Raw genomic sequence first — 19,778 nt, 5'->3', positions numbered from 1 at the left:
AGTCAATTTATGATGCCTGCTCTCCTGAGCTCAGACAGTACTTGGCTGATTTAAAGGAATTGGATTCAAGGGAGTTAGCTAAGGCTGCTGACTTGTGGGTTGCCAACAGGGCCACTCACAAGGATTCTGGGGCTACTCAGAAAAAGGATGAGGGAAAACAGCCAAAAAAGGACTCGGAGAGAATTCTAATAATTCCAATTCCAAAGAGGGCCCCAAACAAAACCAAAAGGGTAAGCCACACGGGAAACCAAATCAGGCTAGTGTACCTTCTGGTGCCAAACCAGAAGGAGGTCAGAACAAGCCACCATTCCAGAAAGCATTTGGAAAATGCTTTGTTTGTGGCTCTACTGACCACGTGAAAGGTGATCCCAGATGTAAGGGTAAACCTTCAGGGGTCCAGCTTGTCTCCTTAGCCTTCGCTCCAGAGGAGGAAGTACAAATGGCAAGTGGAAACTTTCTATTACTGGCTGATGAACCCATTGGAGGCTCAGCCAGTGTTTCTTTAGTGTCTCTGGGTTTGTGGGAACAACAGAACTTAGATGTCTATAATTCTATCCCAGATAATACTAAAGAGTATTATAAAGACAGTGTCCAGGTGAATGGTCAGGAGACTCCTGCCATTAGGGACACTGGGGCCAGCATAACTGTGGTGGACAAATCGTTTTTTCAGGCTGAGGATGTTGCTAAGGCACCCAAACACCTCACCAAGTTAGCTGGAGGGCCTGTGCAGATGCTTCCCCAACTACCAGTTCTCATCCAGTGTAATGACATGACTGTGAAAATACCTGTCAGCATACAAAGTGAGGTGCCAGGAAGGGTTCTGTTGGGTAATGACTTGAAAACTCTTGGAGTAGTGTCACATACCCCCAGACCTCCTAGTAAAAGGTTACAGGAGCTTACCAGACCGGCAAGGGAGAGAACCATGAGAGGTGCTCCCAAGGAGATGATGAAGAAAGAGATCACTCCTGCTCGAGAACCTGGTGTCTGCAGAAGCTGCTGAACCCCCGACAATCCACCCAAAATGTGGCACTCTGAGCTGACATATATATAACTGCTCAGTTTACCTCACTTTCAGGGGAAAGGGGGAAGGGACAAAGAAACAAACACCAGGCTGGAAGCTATCAACTGGCTGGTTCTTCACCTGTAGTTAAAACATAAACATGCAATATACCTCATTACTCATGGGTTACTATACTAACCTTAAACTCTAAATCCTTTACCAAAATAGTTTAAAAACCATACCTGGTACTTCTCTTCAGAATGCCCAGAGAAGTGATAAGCAGACAAGACTTCCTTACTTGTGGACCATAATCTTATAGATCATTCAGCCTTCTCAGTAGGTCCATGAATGTAATTTAACTTTGTAGTTAGTCTGCTCAACCCTAAGATTCTTGAACAAGGTCTTCAAATAAGTTTAAGGAAGTTCTTTTAAGTTCTTGTATTTGTTTTTAATATTTTCTTTGTAGAGTGTCCTTTTCTCAGGAACAAATTTAACTTGCGATGGAATCTTCACGTGGAAAGCCAGCACACACGCTAAAATCCAAAACCGCGGGAAAAAATCACACACGCTTTTCTCCAAGTCGCGGGAAATTCGCACATGCGCTGACAATCCAAATCGTGGGAAAAAACACACGCGCTTTTCTCCAAGTCACGGGAAATACGCACACGCGCTGACAATCCAATTCGCGGGTAAAACGCACTCGCGCTAAAGTCTAAGACGCGATAAAAATTTCACGCGCTAAAGTCCAACTCACGAATAAATACGCACACGCGCAAAAAACCAAATCGCGAGAAAAAAACACATGCGCTTATTTTATCACGCAGAAAAACCCTCGCGTAAACGAACAGTAAACGTGAGTCCAAAGTTCACGCTCGCGCTTCACTCTCACGCGCAGAGACACACGCGCGGGCTCAAAGTAACGGGAAAAAACTCACACGCTAGTTTGAATTGACACGTAGCGATAAAAACAAACGTACGCGCTTCAATCTTTTTAGATACAGATTTGCGATTTCAATCCCTTAGATAAATATAACCTTTTTACAAAGTTCAACAAAACTGGAAAGTCACTTATCTTGTGAATGAGACTTGAAAACTTCTTTTCTCAGAAAATTGGAAGTTTCTGACTCCTGTCCTGTGTCTCCACCAAACTCCAAACACGACTCCTGTTATACTTTCAGATTTTCCGCTCAACTGCTAGAAACTTGTCACCCTTGACAAAGTTAAGCAGGAGCTACAAGGCACACGACCTCTCAGCTGGGCAAGGACGATGAAAGGCAGTTTAGAATGTTCATTGTCCTCCCTATAAACAATCTCCAGCCAATCAGAATTTAGACTGAGAACCTCCATCTTGGCTTGTGGCAATTTCCATAGACTGCAATGAAGGTTAAGGGCAAAATTGGCTGTTTAAAAATATAACCCATAATAACTTCCTAAAACTTTCTCTACTAAATATGTGTCTCCCCTGACCCAATGTAAATGAGTATATGATACTGTATGTAAAGAATATGTCACTCCAACCTGACAGTACCTGACACATACCCCCAGACCTCCAAGTAAAAGGTTACAGGAGCTCACCAGACCGGCAAGGGAGAGAACCATGAGAGGTGCTCCCAAGGAGATGATGAAGAAAGAGATCACTCCTGCTCCACTGGAGATGTCAGCTGCTGTATCTAAGAAACTAGAAGAAAAAGGGAAACCTAAAACTTGTAAAAAGAACCCCACAGCCAGCACTCCAGTGCAGCCAACAAGGACTTCCCAAAGTTACACCAGTAACTCCCCCTCCAGCTGAGGCTGAGAGGGAGGTACAACCCTGTGTGGTTGAACTAGACTCTGAGGAAGAGCTAGTGGAAGGCCAGGAACTCATTGGAGATCTGGATCCTGTTGACCATCCTGAGCTGCAGTCTTTACTGGCAGAAGGTGGACCCAACAGGGCAGACTTCAGTAAGGGACAGAGAGAATGTCCAACTCTGGAAGACCTTTGCCACCAGGCAGATGCTCAGGCTGAAGGGCAAGAGCCTGGGAAATATAGGTTACACTGGGAAGATGGCCTCTTCTACAGTGAACCAACGGAGTCTGCACCTGGGGACAACAAACGACTTGTAGTACCCCAAGAGAACAGACCACAGTTCTTGCAGTTAGCCCATGAGATTCCTTTGGCTGGTCACTTGAGTTTCAAGAAGACTAAGGAAAGGCTCTCACACTACTTTTAGTGGCCAAAGATGGGGGCCGAGGTAGATAAGTACTGCAGGAGCTGCCACACCTGCCAGACTTCTGGTAAGGTTGGCTCCAAGAATGTGGCACCTTTAGTGCCTCTCCCAGTTGTGGGAGTCCCATTTGAGAGAGTAGGGATTGACATTGTTGGTCCCCTTGATCCTCCAACCTCCTCAGGCAACAGGTTTATACTTGTTGTAGTAGACCATGCTACTAGGTACCCTGAGGCAATTCATATGAGGACTGTTACGGCTCCGGCTGAGGCTAAGGCCCTCCTTGGTATTTTTACCAGGGTTGGGTTTCCTAAGGAAGTAATCTCTGACAGGGGGTCGAATTTTATGTCCCACTACATGAAAGCCATGTGGAAAACCTGCGGAGTTACTTACAAGTTCTCAACAGCATACCACCCTCAGACAAATGGATTGGTTGAAAGGTTCGACAGAACCATGAAGAGCATGATAGGTGCTTTAGAGGATCCACTTATAAGAAAGTGGGACCTTCTACTGCCATGCCTTATCTTTGCTTATAGAGAAGTCCCTCAGGAGGGAGTAGGTTATTCTCCCTTTGAACTTCTTTATGGTCATCCGGTCAGAGGTCCATTGGCCCTGATCAAGGAGAGGTTGGAGAGTGCTCCTTCCCCTAAGCCAGTCAAAGTGACTGACTATGTGATAGGTCTCCGAAGGAGAATGTCGCACATGATGGCAGGAGCAAGTGACAACTTGAAAGCTGGACAAGCATTGGTCAAGCACTGGCATGATCAAAAGGCTAACATGGTTGAGTTTACTCAAGCCCAGCTAGTTCTCGTTATGATTCCAACAAGGCAGAGGGCCTTGCAAGACAAATGGATGGGGCCCTTCAAGGTTGTGGGTAAACTTGGAGAGGTCAACTATCTGGTGGACTTGGGCAATCCCAAGGAGACTCCAACAGTCTTCCACACCAACAGACTAAAAGCGTATGTCTCCAGACCTGATGTGGGAGCTTTTCTTCTAGCATCATCAGAGGAAGAAGAGAGTGAAGCTCTTCCTGATCTCCTCTGAGGAGGACATTTAGACGAAAAGATTGAAGGAGTAAATCTCTCTTCAAATCTGACACCTGAGCAACATGAAGAGTGCAAATCTATGTTAAATCAGTTTGCCTCTCTGTTCTCACTTTCACCAGGCTTGGCCCCTTGGGGACAGCATGACATACTCACTCGTGACTGTCTGCCAGTCAAAAGCAGAGGATATCGAATGTCAGAGATGTAAGAACGCACATCAAAGGTGAGGTCAACAAGATGCTTGATCTCGGGGTAATAGAGCCCTCTACTAGTCCATGGTCTAGCCCAGTTGTGTTAGTACTAAAGAACTTAGATTCTGTGTGGATTACAGAGCTCTTAATGCAGTCACTAAGACTGATGGCCACCCTTTGCCAAGGAAAGATGAGTTGGTGGATAGACTTGGTGCAGCCAAGTTCCTCAGCACATTTGACTTGACGTCAGGCTATTGGCAAATAGCCCTGACAGACCATGACAAGGAGAAAACTGCATTTTCTACCCCAGATGGCTTATACCTGTTTATGGTTATGCCTTTTGGATTGAAAAATGCACCTGCTACATTTCAAAGGATGGTAAACCAGGTTCTGAATGGGATGGGGGACTTCTGCATGGCATACTTGGATGACATAGCAGTGTTCAGCAATTCCTGGGAAGAACATGTGGACCACCTGAGATATGTTTTGCAGGCTCTTGGAAAGGCCAATCTGACCATAAAGGCGGGTAAATGCCAGATTGGACAGAGTAAAGTGGTCTACCTTGGACATGAGGTAGGAGGTGGAGAAATAAGGCCTTTGCCCAGTAAGATTGAAGCTGTGCAAAATTGGACAACACCTACTACTCAGACTCAGGTGAGAGCCTTCTTAGGCCTCACTGGGTACTACAGGAATTTCATAGAGAATTATGGGTCCATAGCTTCTCCACTGAATGTCTTCTCCTTTCCTAAATTCCCTAAAAAGGTTAGGTGGAATGAGGAATGCAATCAGGCCTTTGAAACCCTGAAAAGGGCTCTTTGCCAAGCCCCAGTGCTCAGAGCTCCTGACTACCACCAAACTTTCATTGTGCAGACAGATGCTTCAAATGTAGGAATAGGTGCAGCCCTCAGTCAACTGGATGGGAAAGGTAGGGAGCGCCCCATTTGCTTCATCAGTAGAAAACTGAAGGATCCTGAAACAAGGTGGGCAACCATTGAACGAGAGTTTTTTGCTATTGTGTGGGCTCTGAAGAAGTTTAGGCCATACTTGTATGGTTCTACTTTTGTCATTCAGACTGACCACCAACCCTTGAGATGGTTAATGCAAATGAAAGGGGAAAACACAAAACTACTGAGATGGTCAATCTGCCTGCAGGGGTTTGATTTCACCATTGAGCACAGGTCATGGTGTCACCACCAAAATGCTGATGGTCTCTCTAGGATGTATGTCATCGACTAGAGGTATGAGATTCATCCAGGAGTGGATTAAATCCTCCTGTCCCTTAGTCTGGGGGGGGGGGGAAGGCGAGTGTTAGGGAGAATTCTCTGTTTAGGCTGAATTTTCTAACCTAGCGAGTCCCCCAGCAGCTTTGCTGGATTACTGGAGTTAGTTTTTTCTCTCCTGCCAAGTGTGAGACTCTTTTTCTCCCACTCTTGGACATGGTTTGTGGTGTTCCTTTGAATGTTAATGACTTTCATGGGCTATGGGGTCTTTTACTCCATAGGGTCTCATATGTTTTTTCTATGTGTGTTACACCGCACCCTCCGTGCAGTAACAGCGGGGTGTCATAGTGACCCCCACCATAGACACCATACCCTGGGACTCACTACTAAGTCACCATTGGCTTTACTAGTCCCAAATTACTAACAGAACCAGTACAAACCATCATATTGTGGGCATACTGGTAGGGGCAATTCGATTGCCCCTGGGTCTGTTATTCGAGGGGCACTGTCCCGTCCCCCCTCGTCTAGTTTTGGCTGGTGGCCAAACTCGGTTTTAAAATGGCGTTTTTGTTCGCCTCTGTAACTCCAAACCAAAGGTCGAGCCCTTTGTTCCACTTTTTGGCGGGCTTCTCCACAGACGCCTCCAAAAGTGGTGCCACTCTGTCTGGGTACCACAGGGGGTGTGGGAGGGGGTTTAGGCACCCTGGACTGAGTTAACTTGGTAACTCAAGTCGCACTCTTGTGTGATTGGCCCAAGTGGTGAGCCGGCCGGCTCACCACTTAGCATGTTTGATTGACAGCTAGGCTGAGTGAATGGGGGTGTGCTGCATAAAAGCAGGGCTTTTGGGACTGTAACTTCAGAAGTCGCCACAGGACCTGAAAATCCGACGAGGGAGAAGCTGAGCCGGCCTGCTACGACGACACCACCGGTGGAGCCCTGCTGAACCGACTCACCACTTCCCAACGACAGAGGAGATCTCCCGGCTGGAGAGTCTTCTTCCCCTGGCTGGTGGGCACAACCAGTTTACCTTCCTTTCTCGCATCCCAGGACGTCTTGTGGTCGAATTGCCCATGCCAAGCACCCCGGCAACCGGATAGCCACTTACCACTGGACTGCGAATAAAAGGACCGCTCCTTTTAATTGAGAAATCCGCGGCGGGTTTCTTCCCTGGCAGTGCAACGGACCCCTGCTTTCCTCCCCGACGAGATCCTCTCTTCCTCCGGACGAAGCACCGACTTGCACCCGCTGCCAGGAACAACTGCCCCCGCTGGAGCGTTCTCACCATTTTAAGGTACCGTGTCCGCCAGGCCTCCCTTTCTAAAGATTGCTACAAGGTAACAATAATCCCTTAACCTTCTGGACTGAGCTGGCCGCCTTGACCATCTAACTGGTCCCTTTCTTTTTGGTCCCACTCTTTCTGAACTTATTGCGAGACTTTTGGGCACTTTGAACCGTGTGACCTTGTACACATTTCGGCCGGAACCTCTTAAAGTGGGTCCGGCCTTGTTAACTTTGACTTTACGGTTTTAACCTGCCTTCTTCTCATACTGTGTTCTGCCGAAAGTCTTGGGATCTGTTTCTATCCTTGCTCCGCCTTTCTCTCTCTTTTAAACCGATTGATTAGAGTGCCATCTTCGTTAAGCGCTCACTGCTGTCTGAAAATAAGTGTTGCTTTACTTAAGACTTGTCTAACTAATCGTTGAAGGGAGTGTATATCTTTTAGTGACCGTGTTTTTGAACTGCTTGATATTAGTGCCAGTGTGTTTAACTAGATGTGTTTTTAAATAAATAAATATATCTCTTTTACACCAAGCTCTAGTCAGTGTTTGCTTGTTCTACTGTGTTCTTTTGACCTTTTGTGAATACTCTGTATACTGCCTAAACTCTTCTTGAGAGAAGTCTGACTGCTCAGCCACAGCTACCAGGTATATCTGGGTGGTACAGACTGCTACCAATTGGGTTTACTGCCAACCACCTGTAGTCTTAAATCTTTTGCAGTGGTCCCAGAGGGAACTGCACAGGTTTCTGCCTAACACGGGCACCCAAGATGGCACACGTTGCCTTCGGAGTCCCACGATCTGCTGCCTAACCCTGATTCTGCTTTCCTGGGTGCCGTGGAATCCCTGGTGCCTGGGCCGACGTACATGGGCGGAGGATACCGGGGAGCTTGGTGTTGGCACCTGTCATGATCTCTGCTTCCAAAAGGTCAGGGTTTTCCCAACTCCCTTGGAAGCAGATCCATAACCCAGGTTCCGAGTGCCAACCAGTCCCAATTGGGACCTTTTGGACCCAGTCCTGGCGCCAGTGGCACCAGGCTCATAAATATGCCCAGTCCCAGCGCTGGAAGCGCCGGGCTCATAATGCTTGGGTGGACTTACCTTCAGCAGACCATGCTGCTTACTTGCCTGCCAGTTGAGCCTCTGATCCTCTTCTGTTTGGAACTACTTTTCCTGTTGGGTGGGGCTGGAGCCACTCCCTAGATTCAGAACACTGGAACTCTTCTGGAAGGCAGGAACTCTTTTCTTACCAGGAACTCTTTTCTTACTTAGGCGTGGCTGTGGAAGGAGACACCTAAGCACTACAGGAGGCTATTTAAACCACACCCGGTGGATGAATCTTGCTTTGCGTTATTCTGCAACCTCTGCAGCAGAACGCTCATCGTGTCTTCTGCATCCGGTCCAGGGCCTAAGGAAAAAGGCTTACCATCCTGAATCCAGTCTTCAGCAACACCTATAAAGACAAGAAAGAACAGGTTAGCATTCCGGCATCTGAAAGGCAAAGGCTTACCATCCTGAATCCAGTCTTCAGCAACACCTATAAAGACAAGAAAGAACAGGTTAGCATTCCGGCATCTGAAAGGCAAAGGCTTACCTACTCTTCGTGCGCTCCGGAGGTCTTCACACTGCATTCCGGCATCTGAAAGACAAAACAAGGTGCGTTTAAAGACATTGGGGAACTTTAATACTCACGTGCCATTACTCCTTTCCACATCTAATCCAGTGGGTATTCCGGCACCCTGCAGCCGCTCCGAACTCGTACCTGCAAAATAAAAAGACAGTTAGAGCGCATAGTGAAGCAGGCAACAAGCGCTTACTTACGTGCTTCCAGGCGCTTCTATTCATCACACGGGCTCCATCTTCAACTCACTTCAGCCCGTCATCCGCCATCGCCGGAACCCTGCAAAACAAGAGACATCATTACTAAAGACTTTAAAGACATTTGAATGACTCGAAACTTACCGTTCGTGCAGTAAACGACGGACAGCAGTCCTCTGAAGTCAAGAGGCCTGCGCTACCTATCCAGTGAAGAAACTGGTTACAGCACCCTGCCCCGAGGCAGATGGAGAGCTCGGCATTCACTTACCTAAGGTGAGAGCGTTAACCTTTGGGGGTCTACAGGAGAGGAGAAGAGGAAAGAGATAGGGACACCCCAATAACCCCAGTTCATTAACCCCATATTTTCTATCTGCAGACATCTTACTCTACACGTCAGGCATACAGTGCACAGAGGTCCAGCCCAAAGAGCCAACCGGGTGCTACACATCACCTTTGAAGATAAGGTAGTCGCCCAGTCAAGACCGGCGCCTCTGCGAGAATCAGGTGAGCGTTACAGCACCGGTGCATAAAATGACAGCCTCCGCTGAGCGCAGCCCCGCGGTGTGACTGGGTGACAGCTGTGGTGGCCCTGACCTCTGCTGCTGTAGGCGGGGTGAGGTCGCTGGAGCGGCCTCGCCAGAGGAAGCAGCCATGTGCAAGCCCCTGTGGGGAGATGGAGGCTCCTGGCAGCATGGTACGAGCGGCTGAGAGGAGGGAGGTGGCAGGTGATGGAGCATCCTGCAGCCAATGAGAGCCTCAGTGCCCGTTGGGCTTCTAGAGCGGGCGGCCAGCGTGACTGCCTGCATGGCGCCCCCATCTGAGAATTTGGAGAGCATGATACTGTGGTGCTGGCCCCGTAGCCCAGGGGAGGAGCTGCTGAAGGTGCCGGCCAGGAGTCAACACCATCTGGTGAGGTGCAGGGGCCCCTGGTGAGGTGACCTTGAAGAGGGGGGTCAGCTGACTGGCGTGCGCTGCCCCTGGTGCAGGAAAGACCCGGGCTTCATGGGCCTGTCTACCTGGCGGTCGCATTGAATACCACAGGGCTCCAACACCACCTACTAATCTCCACCCAGGACCGCCGATTGGGGACCTATTTTAACCATCTGGCTGTGCTGAATCCACTCGGAAAGATCGAGTATGTTTTTTTTTGGCCCCCAGCATAGTAGGAGCTGGGGGCAGTCCAGATTTTGATGCGGTAGCTACCTCTATGACTGCAAAAGGTGGCCAAGCAGCGGAAGACGCAGAAGAGCGCCAATATTGCTGCCCTGCTGCAAACTCAGGAGAAGTGGAAGAGGTTGGAAACTGTACGTACCATGGTGCATTTCCCCAGAACATCCCCTGGACCAGTTGGCAATGAAGGAGCCCATCCAGTCCTTTATGTCCGAAATGAAAGCTGAACTAAGGTTGAGCGACTGGACAACCAAGTGGTGGAGGTGGAGCAGATGCTCAGGGAGTTTGAGGTACAGGCAACAGAGCAAGCGTCTATGATGGCTGACCTAAACCGCCGAGTTCAACCGCTGGAGGGGAAAAGCGAGACTACAGCATCCAAGCAGGAAGACCTGGAGAACAGGGCCCGCCGGAACAATCTACAAATTATAGGGGTTCCTTCCTCTGTGCCAGACCAGGCCCTAGGAGAGTACGTGGGCAAGTTATTTCAAATGCTGTTTCCGCATCATAAGACAGTGCTCCTGCTGGACTCTACTCACAGACTATGAGGACAGAATAGATTGTCAGACCCCCCCGGCGTATTTAATCACACAGGTCCACTTCTTCACTGTCAAGTAGGACATCATGGCGGTGAGAAGGGCGCAATGGGGGATAATTTACCAGGGAGTCTCCCTCCAAATCTATCAAGATCTAGCGATGGCCACGGTTCAAAGGAGGAGGGCACTCCGGTTGCTAACGATTGTTCTGCAGGATAAGAAAATTAAGTAACCCCCGCTCTTCCCGGCAACGATCCAGTTCACCTTCGAGGGCACGACACATACCATCAGCTCACTGGAGGAGGCTGTAGACATATGTGGGGAGGCCCATCTGAGTACAAATGAGAGCTCTCCAACAAAGTATCCCGCACCGACAGAGGGGGATGGCCCCGGCGTAATGTGTGGGAAAAGGTGGGGAAATCTCAAAGGCCCGGATCCTTTTCGTACCAGTCATGAGCCTCAGACCGAAATGCTGCAGTCTATTGGACACCACCAACTTGCAGTTCTGGCAAGAGTAACCTGAGGTGGGCTTCGTATGGACTTCGCCGGATCAAGAGTGGAATGCCACTCGGAGGACACTTGGTGGCAGGCCCACTTTTGTTTTTGCACTGGTTGCAAAGTTTTGGTTTCCGTTTGAAAACTTTAAATCTCTGGTTGCACCGGCGACACATGGAAACGCATGAGCCAGGCAGGGAATAAGCCCTGTCACCCCTCCCGAACCATGAGAGAGAACGTGGAGGATCTGCCACCATCTCCTCCCCACCGTAAGCTGTGATATGCGACACTTAATGCGAAAGGCTTGAACTCTCCAGCCAAGTGTCAGTCCATTCTGCGGCACCTGGAGGACCTCAACTCTTCAGTTGTTTTCCTACAACAGACTCACCTAACTCTGTGGGTCTACGTAAGAATGTGGGGCAGACACTTTCCCGTGCAGGTGTTGGCATCTGATGGTTCGAAAAAAGGGGGCACAGCCCTCCTCCTAAAGAAGGACATCCCGTTTGTCAAGTTGTGAACACAGAAGGGCCTGGGGGCACAGGTATGTGGGAATAAAGGGATGCCCCTTGGGCAGGTCTGCACCCTGATTTCAGTATATTCCCCGAAAGAGGGGCAGGAGCCCTTCATCCAAAAACTTGAGGCGGAACTGGTGCCCTTTGTTGAAGGCCAAGTAGTAATACGGAGGGGATTCTAATGGAGTCACGGACCCCAATGTGGATAGATCCCACCCGCCCTCTGCAAGGGACTTTAGTATTGCAATGGGGATACTTCACCTACTTAAAACATATGGGGTGGTGGATGTTTGGAGGTTACTTCATCCCGGGGAGCGGACCTACTCCTTTTTTTCACATGTCCACTGCTCCTCATCCCAAATAGACCTGCTGCTGGCTCCCCCCCCAACTGCTGTCATTTGTGTATGATATTGCAATTGGATCTCGAGTACTTCATCCCGGGGAGCGGACCTACTCCTTTTTTTCACATGTCCACTGCTCCTCATCCCAAATAGACCTGCTGCTGGCTCCCCCCCCCCCAACTGCTGTCATTTGTGTATGATATTGCAATTGGATCCCGAGTCCTTTCAGATGAAGCACCCGTATTGTTAACTGCCCGTTTGCACAACCCATTTCCCCCACGCATATCCCCATGGAAACTACATGACTCTATCCTGCATGATATCAGCCTGTGGGACAGTATTACGCAGGCCATTAGGAACTATTTTAGGGAAAATGAAGGCGGGTCATCTGTTAGGGGGGGAATTAATAGCCCACCGGGGTGGCCTATCACAGGCGGCGAGTGGTGACAAAGGCCCACTTATAGGGGGAAATGGAGGCAGAGCTGGTGCATAAAAAATGGTGGTTCCCAAAAGCCCACAGAAAAATGTCTCGGAACAGATTGGAGGCCCACTTGGTAGAGGAGACGGCCCAGGCCCTCATAACAACTAAACTAGAGTACTATGCAAAGGGGAACAAGGGAAATAAGTTCCTGTTGAGGAAGCTGGCAAAAACGGCACAACAGAACAGGATAGTGGGGCTGAGGGATCCCCAGGGGACATTACATTACGAGGAGGACGACAAGCACCAGTTTGCAGTGGATCACTTGCGGGAAATGCTGTCTGCGGTCTCCCAGTCTTTAGAGGAGCAAAAAACAGTACATGAACGAGGCAGCACTGCCTCACCTACTAGACGAGGATAGGGAGTCCTTAGACCTACCAATCCTGATAGAGGAGGTTGAGATGGCGATCAAATCCCTTAAGACAAGAGCCCCGGTCCCGACAGCTTCACTTCCCAATTTTACAAGGTCTTCCGGGTACAGTTGGTGAAACCCTTGACACCCCTTTTTAATTCCTTTCAGGAGACCGCCAAGGTGACAGAATCTATGCAAAATTCCTGAACTATCCTCGCGTTGAAGCCGGGTAAAGACCAGAGATTGTGCCTCTTATAGGCCGATATCCTTACTAAATATATGTATGTAAATATTTACTCAAAGAATTTGGCCAATAGGTTAGCAGGGGTTCTGCCCGGGGTGATAGATGGTAATCTGACTGGCTTCATTCTTGGCAGAACTACAAGGGACAATGTCTGTCAGGCGCTGGACCTGGTGGAGGTGGTGGAGAAGAACTGAAGCAAACTGGGGCCTCTGGCGTTAGATGCCTCCTAAGGCCTTCGACAAAGTCAATTGGACTTTTATGAAACTCACTCTGGAGGCGTTCCGCTTTAGGCCCATGTTCCAGGCCATGGTGTTGGCTAACTATAACTCTCCGATGATATAGCTGAGATTTAATCGGTAGCAATCCGGCCCCATCCGTCTCTCCTGCAGTACGCAACAGGGATGTCCCTTAGCCCCATTAATATTCGCTCTCATAATGTAACGTTTCACCAAGTGGGTGAGGGACAATCCGACAATAGAAGGCCTAGAGTTGGGGGTGACGTGGGGGTCAGTATAAACTGCCCTTATACGCAGATGATGTACTCCTGTCCCTTATCAGGGTCTCCTCATCCATTTGACACTCTCTAGACGTGCAGGGGGATTTTAAACGCACAGCAGGCTTTGCTGTCAGCTACTACAAGTCTGGCACACTGGGGGTGGGTCTATCGGAGGAGGAGATAGACACTCTTTGCCACTGCTACCCGATTAAACTGGAAGGAAAAACCTTAAACGTCCAGATCCCAGTGCATCCAAAAGAAGTATACCAGTCCAATTTCCCACAACTCTTGAAAGAGCTAGAGGCGAACCTGGACAGGTGGAAATCGCAAAAAATATCCCTTATGGGACGCATCATGGCATGCAAAATGAACCTGCTAGCTGTTCGGTGACCCCTGATGCACCTTTAGCAAAACGTCCTACGGTTTATTTGGCTGGGGGAGAAAAAGCCAAGAATTGCCTAACAGGTAATGCTGGAGACTGCTCGGCTGGGGGGACTGGGAGTCCCTGATCTATGAAACTACCAGGTAGCTGCTCAGTTAGCACACTTGCCCACCTAGATTAGATCTACTGAGCCCCCTCGGTGCATAGAGATCGTGCAGGACTGCCTCCCCCTCACCTTGGGCTCCTTGCCCTACACTTCTACTGCGGCGTGGGCTCGGGGGTCCGGGCTCCTGTCCTTCACAAAAACGACAAAACAATTGTGGAACTGGGCATTGAAGCAGGCAGGTATCCGGGGGGGTGGCTGGGTCCCCATACACCGATCTGTCTCAACCCGGACTTCTCTCTTGGTCTTAGGCCTGCAGACGTCAAAGAGTGGACACAAGGGGGCCTACAATATATTTTGCAGCTCGTTGATCAAGCAGTAGCTTAGGCACTGGATGGTCCACCCTTCGACCCAGCGGGGGTGGGGGGGGCATGTCGGGAGTTGGGACCCATTGAGCCGACCTTGCTAGAGGGGGAACGGAATGGGAACATATCCAGGCTCTACAAGTTGCTGCAACCAAATATGTGGTTGTTGTGACCACAGTACATGTTGTAGAAGGGAGAGGCACCTGGGCCATGCCATGGATTACCAGACCTGGATAGACATTTGGTCCAGTAACCATTCCTCCTCGACTTGCATAACTTGCAGGGAATGTGCCTTTAAATTAACATATAGGTGGTACTATCCACCAGCCAAACGCAACAGGATTCAGAGCACGGTGGACACCGCATGCTGGCGGGAGTGCGGGGCCAGGGGATTCTTTTTCCACATGTGGTGGGAGTACCCGCAGGCTCAGGCCTTTTGGGGGAAGGTGGTGGATACGATAGAGAAAATTATGCAGGTTCAGCTCCCCCAGAACCGGAGGTGATATTCCTGGGAGTCCCTGTCCCGGGATTGTAACCGAATTTGGGAAGAAAAGCCACTCTAATCACCCAACTCCTGCTGGCAGCGAAGATCACCTTAGCCCGGGCCTGGAAGGCACAGGAGGGGCCCCTCATCCCCCAATGGTGGAAAAAATTATGGGACATCCTAGTGGCAGAAAAGGTCACAGAGGTCAAAGACATGAGGCTACACCTATTCACTGATAGCTGGTCCCCCTCCCTGGAGTATAGCCCGGACTTTCCCGCACAGGCATATAAACCTATGCAAGTGGCACGGTTCAAGTTATACAGGCCATGAGCGGGGGTCTCGCTGTGTTGGAGGATTTCCTGGGGGGAGGGGCCAAGTTGGGTATTGCGGGGAGGGAATTCTTGGGCAGTTAATAGAGCTCTGAATATCTGAGATTGTCTTAAGCGTCTATTTGTTTTGTTTTTGTGCAACCGTACTTAAATAAAATTGTTTAAAAAAACATATTCAAACAATTGCCATAACCACCCGTTCCAGCCTATGGCATGGGGGATTATTGCTATTAGTACTCTAGGTTTCAATCCGGGAACCCAGGGTGCTAAGAGCATTGTATTCTGATTCAGTTAACGTGACGTCTCCTGGCGTCCCGTTCATTGAATCAAAATACTTTAAGATGGCCACCATGGATCAAGAAAGCCGGGCTAAGATGGAGCCCTTCTTCCATTTCCGTGGTGCCACAGAGGGGCAGGAGTAGAGTGGCGGTGACGGGCACTGCTCCCGCTGAAGATGAAATTAAGTGGGGCTGGGGGTGGGAGGGACAGGACATTTTAAAAGAAAGGGGTGGTGGGTGAAGATGGTGGGGCAGGGTAAGCAGCCATCAAGTTTCATGGAACACGGGATTGGATCAGTAGATTCAGCCTGCGATCCAAGAAACTTGATTGGTTGTGACCTCCACCCAACCCCCCCGCCCGAGTGCTTATAAACGCTCATTACAATAAGAAAATGTATCCCAATGAAAACATCCAGACATAAGAAAAAGCATAAACCAGTAAGACTTTTTTTTACAAATTAATCACTCATTTTTATGCCCTTTTGACTTTTCTGTTTTTCTTTCCCTTCCTTCAAAACTTTAAAATAGATATTACTCTTAAATCCTGTCCCCTTTCCTCCAGACTCGAGGGATGTTCCTTGAAAGGGGGCCGGGACAAGAGCGTTGTTCTAAGGTTTGTCATTTGCTAGGCCAGTGAATAAATCATTACATCATCATACACCATTAACAATGGAAGTCTTCTTTCTCTCTGCAGCAGAGCATCCCTATGAATTGGCTATGTACCTGCACTTCCTGATGCAGAACCTGTTCCCGTCCTGGCTAGAGATCTTCACCATGGCCGAGCGGGTCATGAACCTTCTGGAAGCAGAGGACATAGAATTATTTAATCATCTCCAGAGTGGTTGCCGAAAGAATGTGACATTTGACCCAAAGGTATGTTTTTTGTTATGTTGTAAATCATCAGGGAGAAAAATGATCCTGTAATAGGGTTTATAACACACCACAGTAATTTCTTATTTGAGAATTAAGATAACAAAACTGTTCAAAATCTTCAAACTAAAGGTAAAACATAGTGTTTGGTGACCAGGCTAACTTTCTTTTGCCCTCTGTGTCCCTCTTGCACATTCTCTCTAAATCGCTTCTTTTATTTAGAGGAGACTGTTCTGCACTGATCTCTTCTCTAAATTTCAGAGCTCTTTTTTTAATCCCGTTTCCCTGGCGCTACTATTAACATTTCTGTCCTGCTCCATTTAATGCACTACAATGCCTTCTTTAAATTCCCCAGATCTACCTGATTCGCCTTTGTATCGTACAATCTAAGCTATATTCGGGATTTCTCCCTTGCTCTGCACCTCAGTGCCTAAAATGCCTGAAAATAACAATTTAATATATAAACCCTTGTATATCAACATCTACCCCAGATATTTTAGCAGATTGCAACTAGTGCATTTTTACCTGTATAGAATGTGCTACTGTGTAGTTTACTGGGCGTACCCACCTCCCCCCACCACCGAATAGATGGAGCGTTGCCTGAGAGGCCAACCTCGTCCTACTTGATTTAAAGAGTGGCTTTAACCAGAGCACCCTCTGACTCCCATATTGTTGGCACACTAGTAAATAATGGCCAGATTGTCCTTTTCCTGCTGTCTACCGTTGCACACCTTTGTTTTAAAATGTTCAAACTTCCATTTGTGACATCTGTTGCCCTTTTTTAACTCATCTAGTCGCCTTTTAAAAAAACTGTTCCGGATTCCAAGATGGTGGCTGGTAGAAGGTAGACGTGCCAGTCGCGCGCTCCGGCTCCTAGAGGAGGAATTTGTGCGGTCCACCACCCCGCCACAAATCGGATTTACCCCAGGCTTGGAGGAGACCCCCAGGCACGCCTGCGGGTGGAAGTATCTAGACGATTGCCGGGAGAAAGACTGTGCTGCGGCGCGACACGAGCTCCCGGGCGAGTTCGGCCTGAGCTGTTGCCGTGAGGCCCGCCTTTGTGGAGGAGTACCTGGAGGGGAGGCGCCTAACGGGCGGCGGGTGCTCCCGGCCGGGTGTCGCCTTGTTGGGGAGGCTCGGGCCCGGCGGCCGCGCTAGAGAGGTGGCCGGAGATCAACGGCTGCAGCGCCGGTGAGCGGGGGGCGCTGCGGCTCCGGACGGACGTCCGCTGCACCGGCGGAAGCTGAAGGGAGAGGAGGAACAGGCCGAGCCCCTGCCTGCAGGACGGGCTCGGCTGCCGGCTTCAGGAGGAGGACACACTCAAGAGACATTGCGGTGAGTCGGGGTCCCCCGGGGGGAGGCCCAAGACGGAGCGAGCAGATCCCCTGCCACCTGGGAGAGAACTGAGATGGGGGAGCGTGGAGGGAGCCGCCCCGACCGCCCCCCCCCGGAGTGTTGGGGGTCGGGGGGTAGGAGCGGAGATAAGAGGCGGTGTGGCCCGGATTCCCTCCTCTTTCTGGTTTTTGGCCCGGTGTACCCCTGGAGGAGTCATCTATGGGGGTAGCTTGAAGCAACTGAGGATTATTCCCGGCAGGAGGGCCCCACCCCGCATTGCTCCTGTGGCAGGAGCCAGAGACAACCTTTTGCTCCGGAGGCATCACGCAGGTAGCCCGCTGTAGTAAGGGCCCTCAGGGCACGGACGACACTGAACACACATAAAGGCCCCAGTGGAACAAGACTTGAGGCCTCGCTGGGGGGCGAGCAGACAGGCGGTCCCCTGTGAAGATAGCAGGGGGGAAGCAGTCGTATAAGGAGGAGAAGGACTGAAGGAGAGGGGGAGTCGGGGCCGGATCCCACTCTGGTCCGTATAATTGAAGTGATGGTGGCACGGAGCAAGGGGAAAGGTGGCAAACCGTCCCAGAACCCGCGGGACCCGCGGAGTACCCTCAGCTCCTTGTGGTCTGCGCAAGAGAAAGGTGACGGCTCAGAGGGTAGCATCGAGGGGCTTGGGGGAACGGGGCCCGCGGGGGAGGCGCGGGCCTCATCTCCGGTCAACAGGCAGGACTTGGTGGGTGAGATCCAGGCCCTCCACTCCAGCCTGGCTAAGACATTCCAGGAGCAGTTCCAGCTCATGCCGGCTGATTTAAACAAAGCTCTGGGGGAAATCAAGCGAGACCTAAGGCAACTAGGGGAAAGGACTGACCTTCTGGAAAAGGGGCTTCAGGAAGCGGAAAAGGATACTACCGCTAATAGCGATGCCATAGAGCGCTTAGACATGGCTACCCACAACCTGGAGGTACAGATGGAGGACATGGAGGATTAACACACGGGTGAAGTCACTCCCGGAGTCGGTATTGGACATGGACCTCAAACTAGAAAAACAGAACCTCTTTGCAGAAATCCTGGGGGAGGTTGCCCCGAGCAGCATTGAGCTGGATCGTGTTCACAGGGTGGGCAGGCTATCTAAGGGTCCCTCCTCGAGACCGAGGGATGTCCTCGCTGCCTTCTCTAGATACGCTCAGAAAGAGGCAGACCTCCAAGCTGCGAAGAAAAAGGAGCCAATAGTGTTTAAAGGCCAACACGTAGCGTTATATCAACACCTGGCAAGTGTCACCTTGATAAAGAGGAGGCAGATGGCGCCAGTGCTGAAGATATTGAACGAGCGCGGAGTGAGATATAAGTGAACTTTTCCATTTAGCCTCATATTTGACTGGGAGGGTCACCAGAAACGGATAACATCTGTTCAGGAGGGGGCTGATGTGTTGCAGATCGACCTAGAGGGGGGCTCCTCCAGCGGTGAGGGTTCGGTGGCAAGCGGCAGGCCGAAGCAGAAGGTGTGGGAATGGTCAACGGTGGTGGCCAGAAGGCGGAAGGGAGCGCGAGGGAATGGTAGAACGCCTAGGGAGGGCGAGAAGGCACCTGGGTAGAGTGGGTAATGCTGACAAGGGGAGTGTCATGTGTAACTTCTAGAGGGGCACGGGGTGGTGGACCCGTAAAGGTGACAGTTGGGCAGGGGGACTGGGGGTGCAACAGATTGGGATCAGGAAGGGCGATGAGGCCCGATAGGGGGGAGGGGAAGGAGCAGGGGAAGCGGCTGCTCTGGGGAGTTGGTGAGTGGGAGGGGGGGTGTCGGGAGGGATTTCTCACCCTAAATTGGGGGTTCGGGGTGGGAGAAGTGAAGGGGGGATTGGGGTGGGGGCCGAGGCGTTCAGTGGGTAAATCTGGATCCCAGGGGAGGGGGGGTATCGGAGGCTCTCAAGTAACCGACAAGGGAGAGGACAGGTGGGGTGTACGATGAGACCTGGTGCGACCAGTAGGGCTCGAGCAGGATGTGAGCGTGTGTCACCATCTCAGCATTCAAGTGGTTAACGCATAATGTTAGGGGCATGAATTCCCCTCTTAAGCGTACAAAACTAGAGCAGTTCACCAGGGCTCAGAAACCAGACGTTCTGGCGATTCAGGAGACCCGCCTTCTGCGGAAAGATCAGCATCGCCTGAGGTTGAGGGGCTACTCGCAAATATTGTTTGCATCGGGACCCACAAAGAAGGGGGGGTGGCCTTGGCGTTTGGGAGGGGGATGGACTTTCGTGTG

At 50.3% G+C, this 19,778-nt stretch overlaps 1 protein-coding gene across 1 annotated transcript in view; it reads left to right on the top strand.

Annotated features, from left to right (window-relative positions):
• The window catches only part of LOC138488252 (uncharacterized), a 2,582,589-nt gene that overhangs the window by 743,243 nt on the left and 1,819,568 nt on the right, over positions 1-19,778 (top strand). Inside the window, exon 10 of the mRNA XM_069615092.1 lies at positions 16,011-16,189. Within this exon, the coding sequence (XP_069471193.1) occupies positions 16,011-16,189 (179 nt within the window). The remainder of the gene's footprint in view (positions 1-16,010; positions 16,190-19,778) is intronic.

Source organism: Ambystoma mexicanum, chromosome 9 (genome assembly GCF_040938575.1).
Source record: "Ambystoma mexicanum isolate Mex_15411 chromosome 9, UKY_AmexF1_1, whole genome shotgun sequence".
Taxonomy (NCBI): domain Eukaryota; kingdom Metazoa; phylum Chordata; class Amphibia; order Caudata; family Ambystomatidae; genus Ambystoma; species Ambystoma mexicanum.
This window is presented reverse-complemented; position numbering and strand designations above follow the sequence as displayed.